We start from the raw sequence: 16141 nt of genomic DNA on the forward strand, positions 1-16141 counted from the left end.
CAGAGCAACGGATCAGCAGCCTCTTCTCAGTCCAAACACGCAAATCTTACCCACGTTCCCAGCATTGGCATTTCCGAGCCCAGTAATATGGATTTTGGTTTTTTTTTTACCATCACGGATCACTTAATCAATGCACACACCTCACACCCATCACACAATACCTCCTGGGTCATTGATTCGGGGCAACAGATCATATCACTTATTCTTTTGACAACTTCCAAAATTTTTCTAAAATTAAACCTATCCATATTAACCTCCCTAATGGCTCTATAGTTATTGCTCATATTTCAGGCATTTTTCAGTTGTCTTCTCACCTCACCATTCATGATGTTCTTTATGTGCCTAACTTCAAATTTAATTTGCTTTCAATTTCTAAACTCTTGACTTCTTCTGATTACACACTTCTTTTCTCTAATTTTCAATGTCAAATACAAGAAAAGAAGTCATTGAGGATGATTGGTTTGGCTAAGTTGAAACACGGGTTATATCACTTGGAGACACACACCAACTCCAGACATAGTTCTCTCCAAGCCACCTTCATCAATAATTTCTCTACTCCACCTGTCACCAACGCCAATCTTTGGCACTTTAGACTAGGGCATCTCTCTGGAAATCGCCTTAACACTCTTCATGCTCATTTTCCTTTTATTTCTAAACATGTCGATGAGAATTGTGATATTTGTCACTTAGCCAAACAAAAGAAATTATCATATTCTCCGAGTGTCAATAAAGGTTCAAAACCTTTTGATTTGGTTCATATGGATATTTGGGGTCCATTCTCCCAATCTTTTGTTCATGGTCACAAGTATTTTTTAACCATTGTAGATGATTTTAGTCGATATATATGGATAGTTCTTCTTCAAACTAAAGGGGATGTTTGCACACACGTTCAAAATTTTGTCTTTTTGATTGAAAACCAATTCAATCTTTCCATTAAGTGCATACGCTCGGATAATGGTCCTGAATTTCTTCAAAAGGAGTTTTTTGCATCTAAAGGAATTTTTCATCAAACAAGTTGTGTTTACACTCCTCAGCAAAATGGTAGAGTTGAGAGAAAATATCAGCACATTCTTAATGTTGTTAGGGCTCTTATGTTTCAATCTCACCTTCCAAAACCTTATTGGTCATATGCTATTAAACACACTGTTTATTTGATAAATCGCACTCTCCATTCCCAATTATTGACAATAAAACTCCTTTTGAAATATTGCATAAACACAATCCAGATTTTTCCATTTTAAAAGTTTTTGGTTGTTTGAGCTATGCTTCAACAAATCTTCCCCGTCAAAAATTTGATGTTCGTGCTAAACGTGGTGTGTTCTTGGGATATCAAACAGGAACAAAAGGATATTTCATCCTTGATTTAAATAACAAAAAGATTTTTGTCTCCAGAAACGTTTTGTTCAATGAAAAAGTTTTCCCCTTTACAAAAATTAATTCTCCTCCTCAACCCATTAATACACATCCCATCACTTTTTCTCAACCCACTCCTCTTGGCAATTCACATTTTGATTATATCAGATCCAACTTTCAGCCCACTAATAATCAACCCCTTCCCTCTTCTCACACATCTCCTCTAGCTGGTCTACCATCATCTCCTTCACAACTTTCCCATACTTAACCATCTCCTTCCTTTGCTCAAGACAGTTCCCATTCCTCACCCCCTAACCATCCACTTTGTCGCTCCCATCGCCTGCATATTCCCCCTTCTTACCTCGCTGACTATGAGTGCCACACTTGTTCGAGTGATGCAATCCTTGTTTCAACCCCCTCCCACCAATCTTCTTCAAAGGTATCTTATCCTATTCAAATGCATAAGTTCACCTTGATTTAATGGTGTGAAGTTCTTGATTTATCATAATGTACATATTTCACTCAAGAAAATAGTCTCTTGAATTGTATTTAATGTATACAGCTACAATATCACCATTAGTGGATTAGGTAGGAATGAAAAAGTGGATAAGAGCATGAATCTCTTTCACAAAATGCATAGCAAGAATATAGTTCCTCATATAGTGACTTCATTTTCTCTTATCTATGGTTTATGCAACTATGAGAGAATCTCATGTTTGGGATGTTATTGATGACTTCAAGTGCTTCAGAAGCTAAACAAAGTTGTTTATGTTTTTACCACCTTTCAAAGCACAGTTTCAAAAGTAGAGAGATAGTTACAAGAACCATTTGGAGCATGGAAACCACAACTAGTAATAAACATCACATTGAAATGGAAGAGGATGCATAGAAGTTTCGTTTATGTTGTGCTAGGCTGCACAAACATTCTTTTCTCAAAAGATATAAATAACAACAAAATAGTTATACAAATTGCTATCTGGAAAACTGTTCATAGTACTGAACTAAATATATAGGCATAATAAAAAATATGATGAGAATTAAGCATCATTTTTTCTTGGCAATGAACAAACCCCATATTTGTTCACCATCTGCACCCCCCATCTGCTTGGTCTTCCATCTCTTCATTTGTTCATATTGGAAGTAAAAGTTAATCTTTTTTTAATTTCTTTTCTGCTTTTTCATTCCCTTTATATATATATATATATATATATATATATATATATATATATATATATATATATATATATATATATATATATATATTGCCTTTACGAGTGCCCTTAATTATAATCTGACAGTTTCCTTCTGCACCTCCATAAATTTCTTCTCAATCTCCTGTATAAAAAACCTTTCCATTTTGTCATTTTTATTTATTCAATCTGTTAGTTTTCCAGTTGCACTTTTAACTTTTAAATTATATAATCCGAAATTATGTTTTTCTTAAAAAGTTAACTTTCAAATTTAATAATCTAAAAATTTGAAAATTATTTTTTACTTTCAGATTATACAATTTCAAAAAGATAAAATAGATAGGTTTTTATGAAAGTACCAGAAAAAAATAATCATGAGAATAGACGAAGACATTTATGGAGGTGTAGGAAGATGTCGCCTTATACTCTTCGGATACTTGGTTCTGCACCAAATACCATGCAGACAAGATCACGTCAAGAAAGAGAAATAACAAACTACTGTTTCTAACTTCTGATGGGACATAAGAATGTGTAAAAGCATTGTCATGTTAATTAAAATTATGTTGTCCATAATTTTTGCTTGGAATTTATTCTGAATGTGTTTGCAAACATTTATCTCCATGGGAATTCCATCTGAAACAAAATAATGCTACAATCAGGATTGTGATTCAATATTTTTAAATTTGCTTTGAGATCTATAAATGACTACGTGAAAACATTCATGTTCAACCAATGGCTGTTTATGGCGTTTTCAAAAGTGAAGAAGCACATAAGCATCACATTAATTCGGAGATTGAGAAAGAAAAATGGGCACAGAATGAGTGTTCTATAGCAATTACAGTCAAGACCAAAATTGTGACCTCCCTCCTTATATGAAAAATCCTTATGACTTTTTTTCTCCTATCAGTCACCTCCATTCATGATCCGAAAAATAGTCCGTAGTTGGTTGTTCTTTGGGGCGTTCAGTGTTGCACTTCAGGCAAGACAAATTTCTTGCATAATTGTAGAAATCACACCTAGAGACGGTAATACAATAAATGAAAAACTTTAAATGTGCAAGAAAATAAGGTTGGGATAGAAGGAAGCAAAACAACGGACTTACTTGGGACAACCCCAATCCCCAGGATATTTCTTGGGACTAGGGTTTGGCTCTTGACAATGCAAACACTTCATTTTACTAGCAAAATTCATGAACCCACACCTACATACATAGGAACATCCATGAAATAGAACGAACTGTTCACCACATGTGTCAACATATTGATTATATACTCTTTGCATAATGGAAGGAATCTTATATACACTTAGAGGGATGGGAAACAAGGTGTTTTCATGGTGGGGGGAAGAGAACGATGACTTACTTGGTACAATTCCAATCCCCAGGATGTTTCTTAGGCCTTGTCTCGGGACAACGCAAACATTTCGTGTTCCTAGCATAATTCATGAAACCACATCTGCATGTACAAAAACATTCATGTTGAAATTGAACTTTACTGTGATTTACAATTTTAGCTTGAGATGGATAAAAGAGTCTTAAAGAACCTATATACTATCAACAGCATTAAGGTAAGGTGTTTTACATTACATAATGTAGATTGTAACATAACAAGTAACTAAAGTTAATGAATTACGATAAAATTAAAGAAAAGCAGATAATTCTTAAGGATGTGAGTTAATCAATTAAAATTCAAACAATAATAGATATATATGGCCACTAAAATACCCTATTTCTTAATGACCAAAACTTAATCCCTACATCTGTACAACATAACATAGCTTTAAAATGAGTAAAATAGATTAGACTGCAGCAACGACAGATTGGATATATGGGGCTTAACATACAATGAAGTCTACAATACATAATAACAATAACTAAATCACGAGGATGTGTAATCCAATGAGTGCACAATACGATCATGTGGATGAGAGTTTGCTGGAAAAGAACTTGTAAAACTGAGGCTTTGAGAAATTTCATCATTAATGCAAAACTGAGGGACCTAAGATTATTCGTAAGTGCCAAATGCAGCTGTCCAAGACAATGCAAATATTTCGGTGAAAGGATAAATGACATAAGTTGAATGGTATTTTTAATAAATGAACATGCTCTGATATTTGTAAGTAAAAAATATACAAATTAATTAAGAAAAGTCATATTAAATAAAAGGACCCTATGACAAATAAAAGAATTTTTGCAAAGCTAAATATTTAATGAGAATGAGGAATGCAAAATGAAAGATAATAAAGGAAAGAATGATGACAAAATATAGAGAGATTGATAAAATGATTATCATATTGATGTCTGCAAGTTATCATTGTTTAAATTTGTAGACAGTTGTCAAAATTCAAATTATTGACATAAAATTGATTCATCTTCTATCATAACAATCAGAAACTAAAATACGATCAATGAGGTTTTTCTTGTCAGTGAAACAGGGAACTCACTGTGGGCAAGTCCAATCCCCTTTTTTCCTTTCAACTTCATCAGTAATAGTATTGGCTTCCTTTGTTGGTCCCTCTGTTTTGCATTTTAGACAACGTGTGTTTCTGGCAAAATTTAAAAAATCGCATCTGTAACGGAACCAAAGAGCAACCATCAGCATACCAGAAGATACTAATAAGGGGTAATTTAACACATGTATTTGAAGCCAGCATCAATACCAAACATAGGAAAAATAAAATAAAAATCTTATAATACAAGTCGTTTAAGATAAGGGTCAGTATGACATGCATAAATGCATATGAACAGAACAAAGAAAACTTGTAGGACAAAAAATTAATAGCAGAGGTTCAGAGGCACTTCATTTAGTTCTATTCTATTGTTTTTAATTAACTGATGTGATCACATTCTCTTTGAAAATGAGGCTGACAAACACTCAGAAATTGACTATGGCGTGTGAGAAAAGCTAGTAAGCAACTAGAGGACTTACTCAGGACAGGTCCAATCTCCTTGCTTCATTTGAACCATGGGCGGGTTAATATCCTTAGGTTTATCATCATTACAATTCAGGCATTGGATATTTCTGGAGAAGTTCATAAAATTGCATCTGCAAGAAATTTTGGGTGAAACTCTTAATAGTGAATTATCAAATAGCTGAAATCTAATTTACGATTCTAACGTAGCATTTCCACTATAAGAGATATATGTTGAAAGCTAAATCATCAATATTCATGACAAGGACGAAGTACATTGCTGGAAAAAAAAAGGATATAAAATGAATCCAATCATCCAGCAGCCAAAAATACTTCCGGTTGACTACCATCACTGAAAACTATCACTCAGAAAATAAACTAGGATCATTCACAAAAAGGATATGAAACAAATACACTCATCCCACAGGTCAGTCAACAATTCTTCTAAATAAGTATTATCACTAAAAACTATCACACTGGGGAAAGAATCTAGTATGACGGAAAAAGGGATATGTTGTAACACAAATCCACTCATCTCACGGTCAAAAATACTTCTAGAAGAATACTATCATTTAAACAATAAAAAACAAAACAAATTTTCACTGCATTTTTAAATAAAGCTTTATATCTATCATATCCAGTATCTATTATCCCAGTAAAAGATGCGGGGAAAATATAGATGGTAGGATTACTTGCTTCATTTCTGAGGTAAAGTGCCTAGTGGATGGAGAAAATTTACTTCTGCAAGCAATTCCTTCCTAATTTTATGTGAAAACACAAAAACCGAAAGTTCACGGATTCAGGTGCAAAGGTTACTGCACACACAAAGAATGTGATTCCATGAGCGAAAATAACTCACTTTGGACATATCCAGTCACCTTTCTTCATCTCAACATCTTTAGACAACTGATTACTTTTAACACTTAGAGACCGGCCTTCTCCCACAGCATCTTGTGCAGTAGGCTTTGAACGAGTAATTGCAGGAGCAGGGGCAGGAGTAGGGGACTCACTCAACTCAATCAGCTGACAGAGAAGTTTTCTGGCGGATGATTCAATAACTTCTCGGCCAGATGGTTTGTCTCCTCCAGAAAGGACAAGTGGATCTAGTGCATAGAACAAAAGTATTCGAACTATATCCACAGTTCGAGCATCAGTTTCAAAATTCTTTAGAATCACATAAGCTCTATCACAGGAGCTTCGTAGGTTGCAAGCACCACAGACCTGGATGGAAGCAAACTTACCTTATCAGACAACAGGGAATTAAAACGCCACCTTCAAATCATGTAGAAAAAAAAAAAAAAAATTTAAAAGGAAAATAAAATCTGATCTCATACATTACCCAATACTAGCTGGTGACAACATTTAACATCTTGCTGCGTTAGCTAGAATAAATACTAAGAATACACTCACTAACACTCTCATTTCATTAGTGAGTAAAATCCGCACTTCTATTGATTAGACCGGCATGAGATTTTCATTCAGACAATAATAAACTACTAGCAAAAGATGCAACTTATAAATTGGGACCATAAATATCTTCCGAAAAATTAAAGAAAATGCACTAACACACATACGTCCCCTTCATCTAATTGCAGGTGTGCTCTCAGCCTCTTAGCTGAATTAACAGCTTTACGAAGAAGATTAGGGCACCCTCCCTCAACAACTGCTTGGATGTCGCTCATCCGCAGCAACCTGCGTAACATAACAATAAACAAGAGAAATGGTAAAAACACATTATATACCCTTATAAACAACTCTCATTATTTGAAGTTTATTGAAAATTACAAAATAGTGTATCTCATCATGTCTTTGTGTAACAAAATATACTGATTTCAAAGTTTTCAATAAATGTTAACAAAATAAAAAAATGTTTTTAATCAGTAAGAGAGAATAGGCAGCACTCCTTATAATATAATTACTTCATATATACATATACCATTCTTATCATGAACTCTTTCATAGTGAATTTGAATAGGGAATATTTAGACATACTTCACCATAAAAACCTCCAGAAGAGAAAAAATAAGAAGAACAAACAAAATGAACTTCTTCCTAGATTAAAATTAGCTTAAAATACAAATTTAGAAAACTGATATCATGCATAAACTAATCTTATAGCTCATTTCTTCTTCTTCTTCTTCTTTTTCTTATTTTTCCTCTCTAAAGATACGAACCCCAAAACAACACCAAAAATAACATCAGCTTCTTATTTCCCCAGTTATCATCAAACAAACCGCAGTAAAAGAAAAAACTAAGGCTTGTTTGGACTAAAGTTTTCATAAATACTTTTAGGAGACAAAAGTAAAGACAATAAAAGGTTTCTGCATGTTAACTTACACGCCAGCTAGCAAATTTTAGCTCATGGAGCAACACATAACTTTTTCATCTAATTTTCACATTGTAAAAGTGTTTAAAGAGAATTCCACCCAAAGAAGTTCAAATTTCTCGTCTCAAAATTTAAAAAGGTACGAGGAGACGAACAGACTTGATAAGGTCGTAACGGTCGCGCCCGAAGCTGAGACAAGCGTCCTTGAGAGAGTTCATGTCGGTGTAAAGGCTTACAGTGTCATCGGAAGAGGAGGGCTTGGAGAGGTAGCCTTTGGCGTTCAAGCGGTCCACGAAGGACACCCATTCCGACCAGGGGTGGTCGACGGAGGGTAGGGTTTCGGCGGCGGCGGAAGAGGAGGAAGTGCGGCGGAGGAATTGCGGTGGCGTGAAGGGAATGGGTTTGAAGAAGATAAATGAAGAATTAACAGCTACTGGTGGTGCGGTTCGACGGGTACGGAAGATTGCGGATCCGATTCCGTACAGTGCAAACTTAGAAGCTGACATTGTTTTGTTTATCTTTCTCCTTTCTTTCAGGAGTGAGGTTTATCTCATGGAACACAGTAGCAGGGTTTTGAGGTAGGGGATAATAAATGATAAATTTGTTATATTATTTAATTGGATTTTGATTTTCTTAAAAATTTTATAAAAAGAAAAAAAAAAGTAGCAAATATACAAACTTATTATACCAAACCTTATAAATGAAAATCAAATCCATTAATAAAAGAGAAAAAAAAAAAACATATCTGAATATGACTGGATTGTAAAGTAAGTAAAAGACAAATTTCTCTTGTAAATATGTTTATGAAAATGAGAGAATTTGAAAAAAATTTAAATCCTTTCTCGCAGAGTATATAATCAATTTTGCTTTATTTCAATTTTGAAAAGAAGCATATATATATATATTTTGAAAAAATAAAATGAATGGTAATAAATTACATTATTTTTAATTGAATGTATAAAATTATTAATTATTTCAAGGAATTATAAATGCATAAATGATATTTCAATTTTTTCCAAATCATAATTGATTTTCTATTTGCTTATATTAATTTTAAATATTTCAAACTAATCTATTGTACTACTTCTTAATTGAATAAATAATTTGGATACACTTTTTATAACATATTTTGAAAATTAAAATATTCATAGACTAAATAAATATGTCTTATTTACATTTATGAAACATGATATAGAAATACGATATATATGTATAATTCTAAGAAATATAATAAATATATAATTATTATTGTATAAATATAAATTAAAATCAAATATTGTTAACCTAAAAAATTATAAAATATTATCATATTCAATTTATACATTAAATACTTTGTTAATAAATATTTATAAAATATTGGACACATGCTAAACACATATATCTAACTTAAATTGAAATATTATTACATAAAAAAATATTGGTTAAAAATGGTGTATATATATATATATATATATATATATATATATATATATATATATATATATATATATATATATATAAAGTACAGATAAACCTAAAGATTAACAGTTGTAATTACTGAAAAAATGTGTAAATTAACTTTTTGGATCAAGTGAATTACCGAAAGCTAAAACCCTGTATGTGTGGATCTACGAAACCCACATAAATGATAAACCCTTTCAACTGAACAACCGAAGCCATCGTAAGACAGTGAGAGTCAGAGATCTGATTTGTTTCTGTTGCGAATCAATCAAATCTCCGACACGACGCTATGAGAAGGGTACCCTCCATTCTGTTCAGAACGCTCGCCACCCGACGCGCCACCTCCTATGTCGTCCACAACCGCCTTCTCCACGGCAGTGTCACCGCCGCCGCCCTCGGCCACGACCACCGTCGCCGCTTCCCCTACCTTCTCGCTCCCTTCGCCGCCGCGTCTCTCGGCGTCGCCGGCGCCCTCCTCTCTCAGGAAGTCCTCGCCAAGGAGCGTCCGCCGCCCGAGGCTCTTCCACGCGACGTAGTTCTTTACCAATACGAGGCTTGCCCTTTCTGCAACAAAGTCAAAGGTTAAACCTAACCGCTACAAATCTAACCGTTGAATTGTATCATGTTAGGTTGATCGTCACGCTTAGGAATTTTAGATGAATTCAATATTCATTGATTTGTGAGGCTGTAACTTGAGTTGTATTTTTGGTAAGTGTAATATAGGTCGAGAGAGGAAGTTCATTGATGAAGAATACACTGGTCTTTAGATTGTATATTTTTTGTACATCTGAAAACCTTAATGTAAAGTCTCAATCTAATGGTATGGAATTCAATGTATCGGAGTTTTGACAATTGGTTAATAGGTCGTTTATGTTAAATTCCACGTCTAAATGCAAAGGCTACTTCTAGCTTGTTTGTTTCCATGTTTCAGATGTGTTTTTTCGCGTCGAAGACGTGATTTTAGAAGCTAATAGTTTTAGCGAACACATCTCAAACACGTGGAAGAATGTGGGTTGAGTGGTAGGAGCTTGTTCCTCGGATTTATTTGATAGATTCCTCTAGATTTGTGTCAGAATTTTGAACATAACCATGGAGACATAGAAATAGAAAGGGGATGGAAGGATGGAAAAATGACGCATTGACAGTCAGTTGAGACTTTTAAATGAGGCTGTATTCACCCTATTGATTTATCTCGCATATCGTGGGGTGCATGGACTAGTATGCTGTTCGTTTATTTTGCTGTAAATTTTTAGTTTATTTATTTTTCTGTTGCTTGCATTGCGATTTGGCAGTTTAAGTTCCCTGTTTTCTGCTACTGATATTTTTATTTGTTTTACCAGCATTTTTGGACTACTATGATATACCTTACAAAGTCGTGGAAGTCAACCCTCTCAGCAAGAAAGAAATCAAATGGTCTGAATATCAGAAAGTGCCAATATTGATGGTAGATGGCGAGCAGCTAACTGATTCATCAGGTTTCTACATTTTTCCTTGAAATTCGTTTGTAAAGTTTATCATGGACTTGTGCCTATTGAAGTACTGTAATTTTTGTTTTGTTTTGCAGCTATAATTGATAAGCTGGGACTTAAGATTCTGTCCAAGAAAATTCCAGATTCAACTTCTGAGGATGAAGAGACAAAATGGCGACAGTAGGGTTTTCTTTCTTTTGGCTTTGTTTTATTTTGTAATCAAGCACATGTCTAATAAATGTAAGAGAGTGAGGCGGCAGCAAAATTTCTTTGATAGTATGATTGAATTTCATTTTTCCAATTATAAGAAGCTATTTTCAGTTTCACTCTTTCATTTGTGAACCAATTTAAAACGAGAGATTGGTGGTGTGACCGGAAGAGAAACCTTTCTTTCTTCCTCAGTTTCTGCCTTTTGATTTTACTTTGCCCTTAGGTTTAAAGAAAATATATTTACTGATGATTATAACATTTGACTTATCTTTTACATGAAGAGAGTCCACATATAAATGCAATGTGCTATTGTGCTAGCAATACTTGATCATTTATCCCTATGTAAAACCAGTATAATTTAAGTTGGTCCTCCCTTTGTTTTTGGTATAGTTAACTCTTTGGCTTTCTTTATGTGCTAGACTTGATTTCAGTCCTCTTTTATTGCACATTTATGTCAGGAATCTTATGTTTCCTTACGGGGTTAGGTTTTAATCAATCTAATTTTTCAATTGATTGTTTTTTATTCTCTTGATTTGTATTGTCGGTTTAGTATTTCAATAAGTGTTACTATGGCAATAAATAACAGTTTGGCAATAAATATTTTTTTTGGCCACTCTTATTCTTTTTACTCTAGCTCTACACCTGATTGCAGTAAATACCAGCCAACTTGTGTTTGGGGGGCACTGATTTTTAGTGAGATGCTCACTATAGCATCCATTGTTTGTTCTCAAATTTGCACACCCAAATATTTTGTACAGTTTGGTTGGATTGCAAGATCCAATATGACAACTTGAGTTGCTGTCAGTAATATTTTCATGTTTGAGAAAAGTCAAACAATAAATTTGGGTGAAGTAATGGAGTCCACTTTAGCTTTAGCATGTATATCTAAAAGGCTAATTTGACTTTCTCTTCTGAAATAGGTGGGTTGATAACCATTTGGTGCATGTTCTGTCACCAAATATTTATCGAAATACCACTGAAGCACTTGAATCCTTTGAGTATATTACTAGCAACGGTAAGTTGATCCTGACCTTTGATTCACAAATATTTTCTCTTATTAGTTTTTACACTTATTTTAGCATGTGTTATGGTTTATGCTTCTTTCCACTAAGTTTTCTGTTGTATGGATTGCCCTTCTCATATAAGCATGGATTTTGAACAAAATCTGTATTGATGAAACCAAAAGACAAAATGGCACATTATAAAACTAATCATTATCCTCGTCCCCCTCTTCTAACCCAATATATTTCTGACATTTCCAAATTAACATTTAACAATCCTTCTTCTAATTTTTCCTCCTCACAATTGTCTTCTCCAGATTCTTCAACTAGAACCTTTTCTCTTAGTTGAAGGACTTTCTGAAAACAATAATTTCAAATTCTTCAACTAGAACCTTTTCTCTTAGTTGAAGGACTTTCTGAAAACAATAATTTCAATTTGCACCGTAAGAAACAGCAATAAATAGAAATATGTTTTGTAAAATGGAGAAATTAAACCCAGAGAACTTTAACAAAATACATAACCAAAAAGGAAAATAACTTTTGTAAAGTTAAGAAAGAGAGTAAAAAAAACTGATAACAGTAAATTTAAAAGCACCAAATTGAGAAGGAGCATTTGTAATAAAAGAGGAAAGGAGAGAAGAAAATATTAGAGAATGTAAAAAATAGCACCAAATAGAAAATGAACATTTGCAAAAAGAGAAAAGGAGAGAAAACTGAAATGGAGAACTGTAAAAAGGAACAAACTGTGATGAATGTCTGAAAGGAAGGTGCAAAAAAAGAAGAAATGGAATGAAGAAGAATAAAAAAGAAAGAGGAAGAAAAAAAAGAAAAAAAAAACTGTATTAATGGATCATCTGAAAATTTGCTGGAGTTCAGGTCGCCCTCAGGTCATTGGTGTTGTTCAGGTTTCTGGCACAGGTAACAATAAACTTCGTGAAGGAGAAAGCTGCACTAGGATTCTCTCAAGTTTAGTGTTGATGCGATTTCAAGGTTGATCATAGAATTAGGTCGTACTTTTATAGTGAAGAACCAATGGCAGTCCAGAGTATTTTTGTCTAAAGGTAAAGAGCCACCTCTTCAGTATGGTTTAATTCCAGAGCTTACATTTACTTAATCACTGCTTGACTCATCCGAAAATTGAAGGAGCCTCCTAGACAACTTTAGGAACAGAGACAAAGGATAAGGAAAAGATGAAAACATATTGAACAGGGGGGAAAGGTGATGTAACTTAGACAATTATAAATAGGATGGTGATGTATGCAGTGAATACTTTTGTAAATTGCAATTGGGAAGTTTGGAGATGAAAGCTGATACAGAGAAGGTGAAAAGGCTGGAGCAAGTGCCGAAACATTGGTCTCGGGGTGTGGTTATGATGCTGAAACTTTATATGGACGACTATGATAAGTTTTCCAAGGAAGAGCAACAGCTGAGGTTGGTAGGTAGAGGAAGAGAAAAACAACCACTGTCTTCTTGTAGGGGTGAAGTACGTAGAATCTTCAAGGAAGATATGTTCTGAAAAAAAGGTGCCAATTTAATGAAGGAGGGTAACACCTCTTTTTGTGCATTGAATATCCTATGTAGATAGTGTTGGAAATCTCACATTTAAAGTCAGATTATAATATATAAGTGAGTGCAAACCTTGTTTTACAAATCGATTTTATTAGATTGAATTAGACTTGAAGTCCATTTTCTAACAATGACCTTGGCTTTCCTAGAGAAAGATAATGAACAAAACCAAAAGCTGGAAGTTTATGTGTAAAGTGGACTTGTCTTGTAACAAAATGATATTAGGAATCTAAATATTTAGCTGAGGATGACACTTTTGATTAAATAACCAATTGTAAGAATTGTATTTGCCCAAAGCCAAAAGTGCTGAAATTTTATTTGTGAAGTAGACTCGTTAGGAAACAAACTGAAATGAGGAATGTAAATATTTAACACGGGATGACACTCTTTTGTAGTGGGACACCATCTTTTTGATTTGTTGCAGAAGATACTTAAGAGGATATCACCTGGGCTTCACTCTTGACTTGTACAAAAATGTATATGCATTGTCACTAAAGTAAACTTTCAAGGTTTACTTTGTCACTAATGTAATGCTGTGATACTGAAATGTGTATGCATGCATGTCCACACACTAACACATAAGCTTTCTCCCATTTTGACCTGTACAACAGTTCACACATCCAGAATCATCATTTTTTTTAAAACACAACATTTTCCTAGTCTGTTGTGTCTTTAATTAATCTATACTAGTGTACATTTTCTTTTGGTGGGCAAAATTAACTCTTGATGGTTTTCTTTTATCTCTTTCTTTTCCCTAATGTAAGTGCAAAGAACACATACAAGGACTTATTTTTTCTTCAAAGCTCTCTCCTCGCGTACCGTGCTTTATCTACCTTCAGCCCATGCATATCATGTTTACAAACGCTTAATTTACTTTATTTAAACTTTTTTTCGTTAGCCCTGATCTACTAAACTTGAAAATTAATGTGTTGTGATATTTTGTTTATATTGTTGCTTTTAGGCAATTTCAGCTACATAGAAAAAATTTCGGTGAAGTTTGCTGGAGCTGCAGCTATGTATTTTGTGTCTAAGAATCTGAAGAAGAAATACAACATTACTGATGAACGTGCTGCTCTTTATGAGGCAGCAGAAACATGGGTAGAAGCTCTGAATGGCCGGGAATTCCTTGGTATGTACTCTTCTATTGTGTTAAGGATATTATAATATCAATGCTTAAACATCCATTCATTGAATGATACATCATTATTTTTCTATCTTTTCAGGAGGGTCTAAACCTAACTTAGCCGACCTGGCGGTCTTTGGGGTTTTGAGACCCATACGCTATTTGACGTCTGGCAAGGATATGGTGGAGCACACTCGTATTGGTGAGTGGTATGCAAGAATGGAGAGTGCTGTTGGAGAACCTTCCAAGATTAAACCCTAAATTGAGTACTTTTATTGACATTTTTTTGTCTTCTATTACGGCTTTTGCCTCCATTGGTTGGAAGGGAAAAACATTTGGGTTTATGAGAGAGAACATATTTGGCTCTTTAGAACAATGCTACTTACTTTGTAGTATTAGTGTTATATATAGGCAAGGTTTTTTGCTGAAATTGATTCTTTAGAAAAATTATTCTTCTGTTATAGGCTGCTGTTATTGTAAAGATTAAAGAAATCTTTCAGTTGTATGAAAGAATAAGGCAACATCTGTCATGCCAGTGATATTTAAACTTTGGTTTTGATTAATTTGAAAGAGTTGAATATGGAGTTTGATAGGATCACACTGACCAATCATGTAAAGAGTTGAGAAAAACTGAAACCATTTAAATAGATGCCTATATCTTAAAGAGGTGAAGTATTGTTAGAGAAGGCAAATTTTAAATTTGACAAAAATATAATAGTAATTATCAAAAGCTTTGATCTCTGCTTCTGAGTTTTATTAGCGTGATTGCAACATTTTAGATTATATTATATATGTTATATTTTTTAGTTAAAAAAAAAAAAAGTGATTGTTCAAATGGTTTTGTTTGTCTTAAATGAAGTTGACATAATTTAAAAATCTTTTGAAGGTGACATTTCAATCTTTTCTTATTTTAAAGAAATACCTCATAAAATTTCAGTATTTTACAAATTTTACGATTTGTAGTGACTATTTTAATTACTTCCTTAAAATAGAGTATATAACATTTTAAATAAAACCATCAAACACATGGTATGAGTCTTCCATAAATAGCAATTATGAAAATTGTTTTCAAGTGGTATATTTTATCTTAATCTTATGTAGAGCACACAGTTTTTAAAATATTTTAATTTTTAATTTCAAATTTATTTTGATTTACCAATTACCTCCGAATTTTCTTCTTCAAAGTCCCCTCCTTTCGATTTTATTTGTACAACTGTTTAAAATTATTTCTCTCTCAATTTATCATTTTCATATTTATTCTAAGTTTAAATTTACTGAATTTAGAAAGCAATCGTGATAATAAAAAGTAACAGTGTAATTTACTTTTTCATAAACAAACATAATTTGCCAGCTCAAATCTATTATCTATTTAATGAGAATGTTAAGTATTGTGTATTACAAACATTTATTCATTATAGGGTAAATTATATTACATTTTTGCAAAATTGGAAAAATGTTAAATACATTTCTAAAAAAAATTTCTATCATTTTCATCTCAAAAATTTAAATAAATTTTAAGATTCCTAAAATGTAAGTACATTTTAGATTTTTAA

At 33.2% G+C, this 16141-nt stretch overlaps 2 protein-coding genes across 2 annotated transcripts; one reads left to right on the forward strand and one right to left on the reverse strand.

Moving 5' to 3' along the window:
* Positions 1-3204: 3204 nt before the first annotated feature.
* Positions 3205-8358, reverse strand: LOC114181206 (zinc finger (Ran-binding) family protein). Its single transcript, XM_028067591.2, has 8 exons — positions 7939-8358; positions 7028-7145; positions 6313-6674; positions 5471-5587; positions 4986-5111; positions 3905-3997; positions 3646-3744; positions 3205-3559 (listed from the first exon to the last, which is right to left on the reverse strand). The coding sequence occupies exons 1-8, from the start codon at positions 8283-8285 to the stop codon at positions 3451-3453; spliced, it is 1371 nt and encodes a 456-aa protein (XP_027923392.1). The 5' UTR covers positions 8286-8358; the 3' UTR covers positions 3205-3450.
* A 1037-nt stretch (positions 8359-9395) lies between these two features.
* Positions 9396-15183, forward strand: LOC114181991 (uncharacterized). Its single transcript, XM_028068728.2, has 6 exons — positions 9396-9800; positions 10560-10694; positions 10784-10868; positions 11819-11913; positions 14427-14594; positions 14689-15183. Exons 1-6 carry the CDS (start codon positions 9509-9511, stop codon positions 14847-14849), a joined length of 936 nt encoding a protein of 311 aa, XP_027924529.1. The 5' UTR covers positions 9396-9508; the 3' UTR covers positions 14850-15183.
* Positions 15184-16141: the final 958 nt, after the last annotated feature.

The sequence above is a fragment of the Vigna unguiculata genome, chromosome 4 (genome assembly GCF_037176805.1).
Source record: "Vigna unguiculata cultivar grain cowpea cultivar isolate G323 ecotype 2 chromosome 4, ASM3717680v1, whole genome shotgun sequence".
Lineage (NCBI taxonomy): Eukaryota > Viridiplantae > Streptophyta > Magnoliopsida > Fabales > Fabaceae > Vigna > Vigna unguiculata.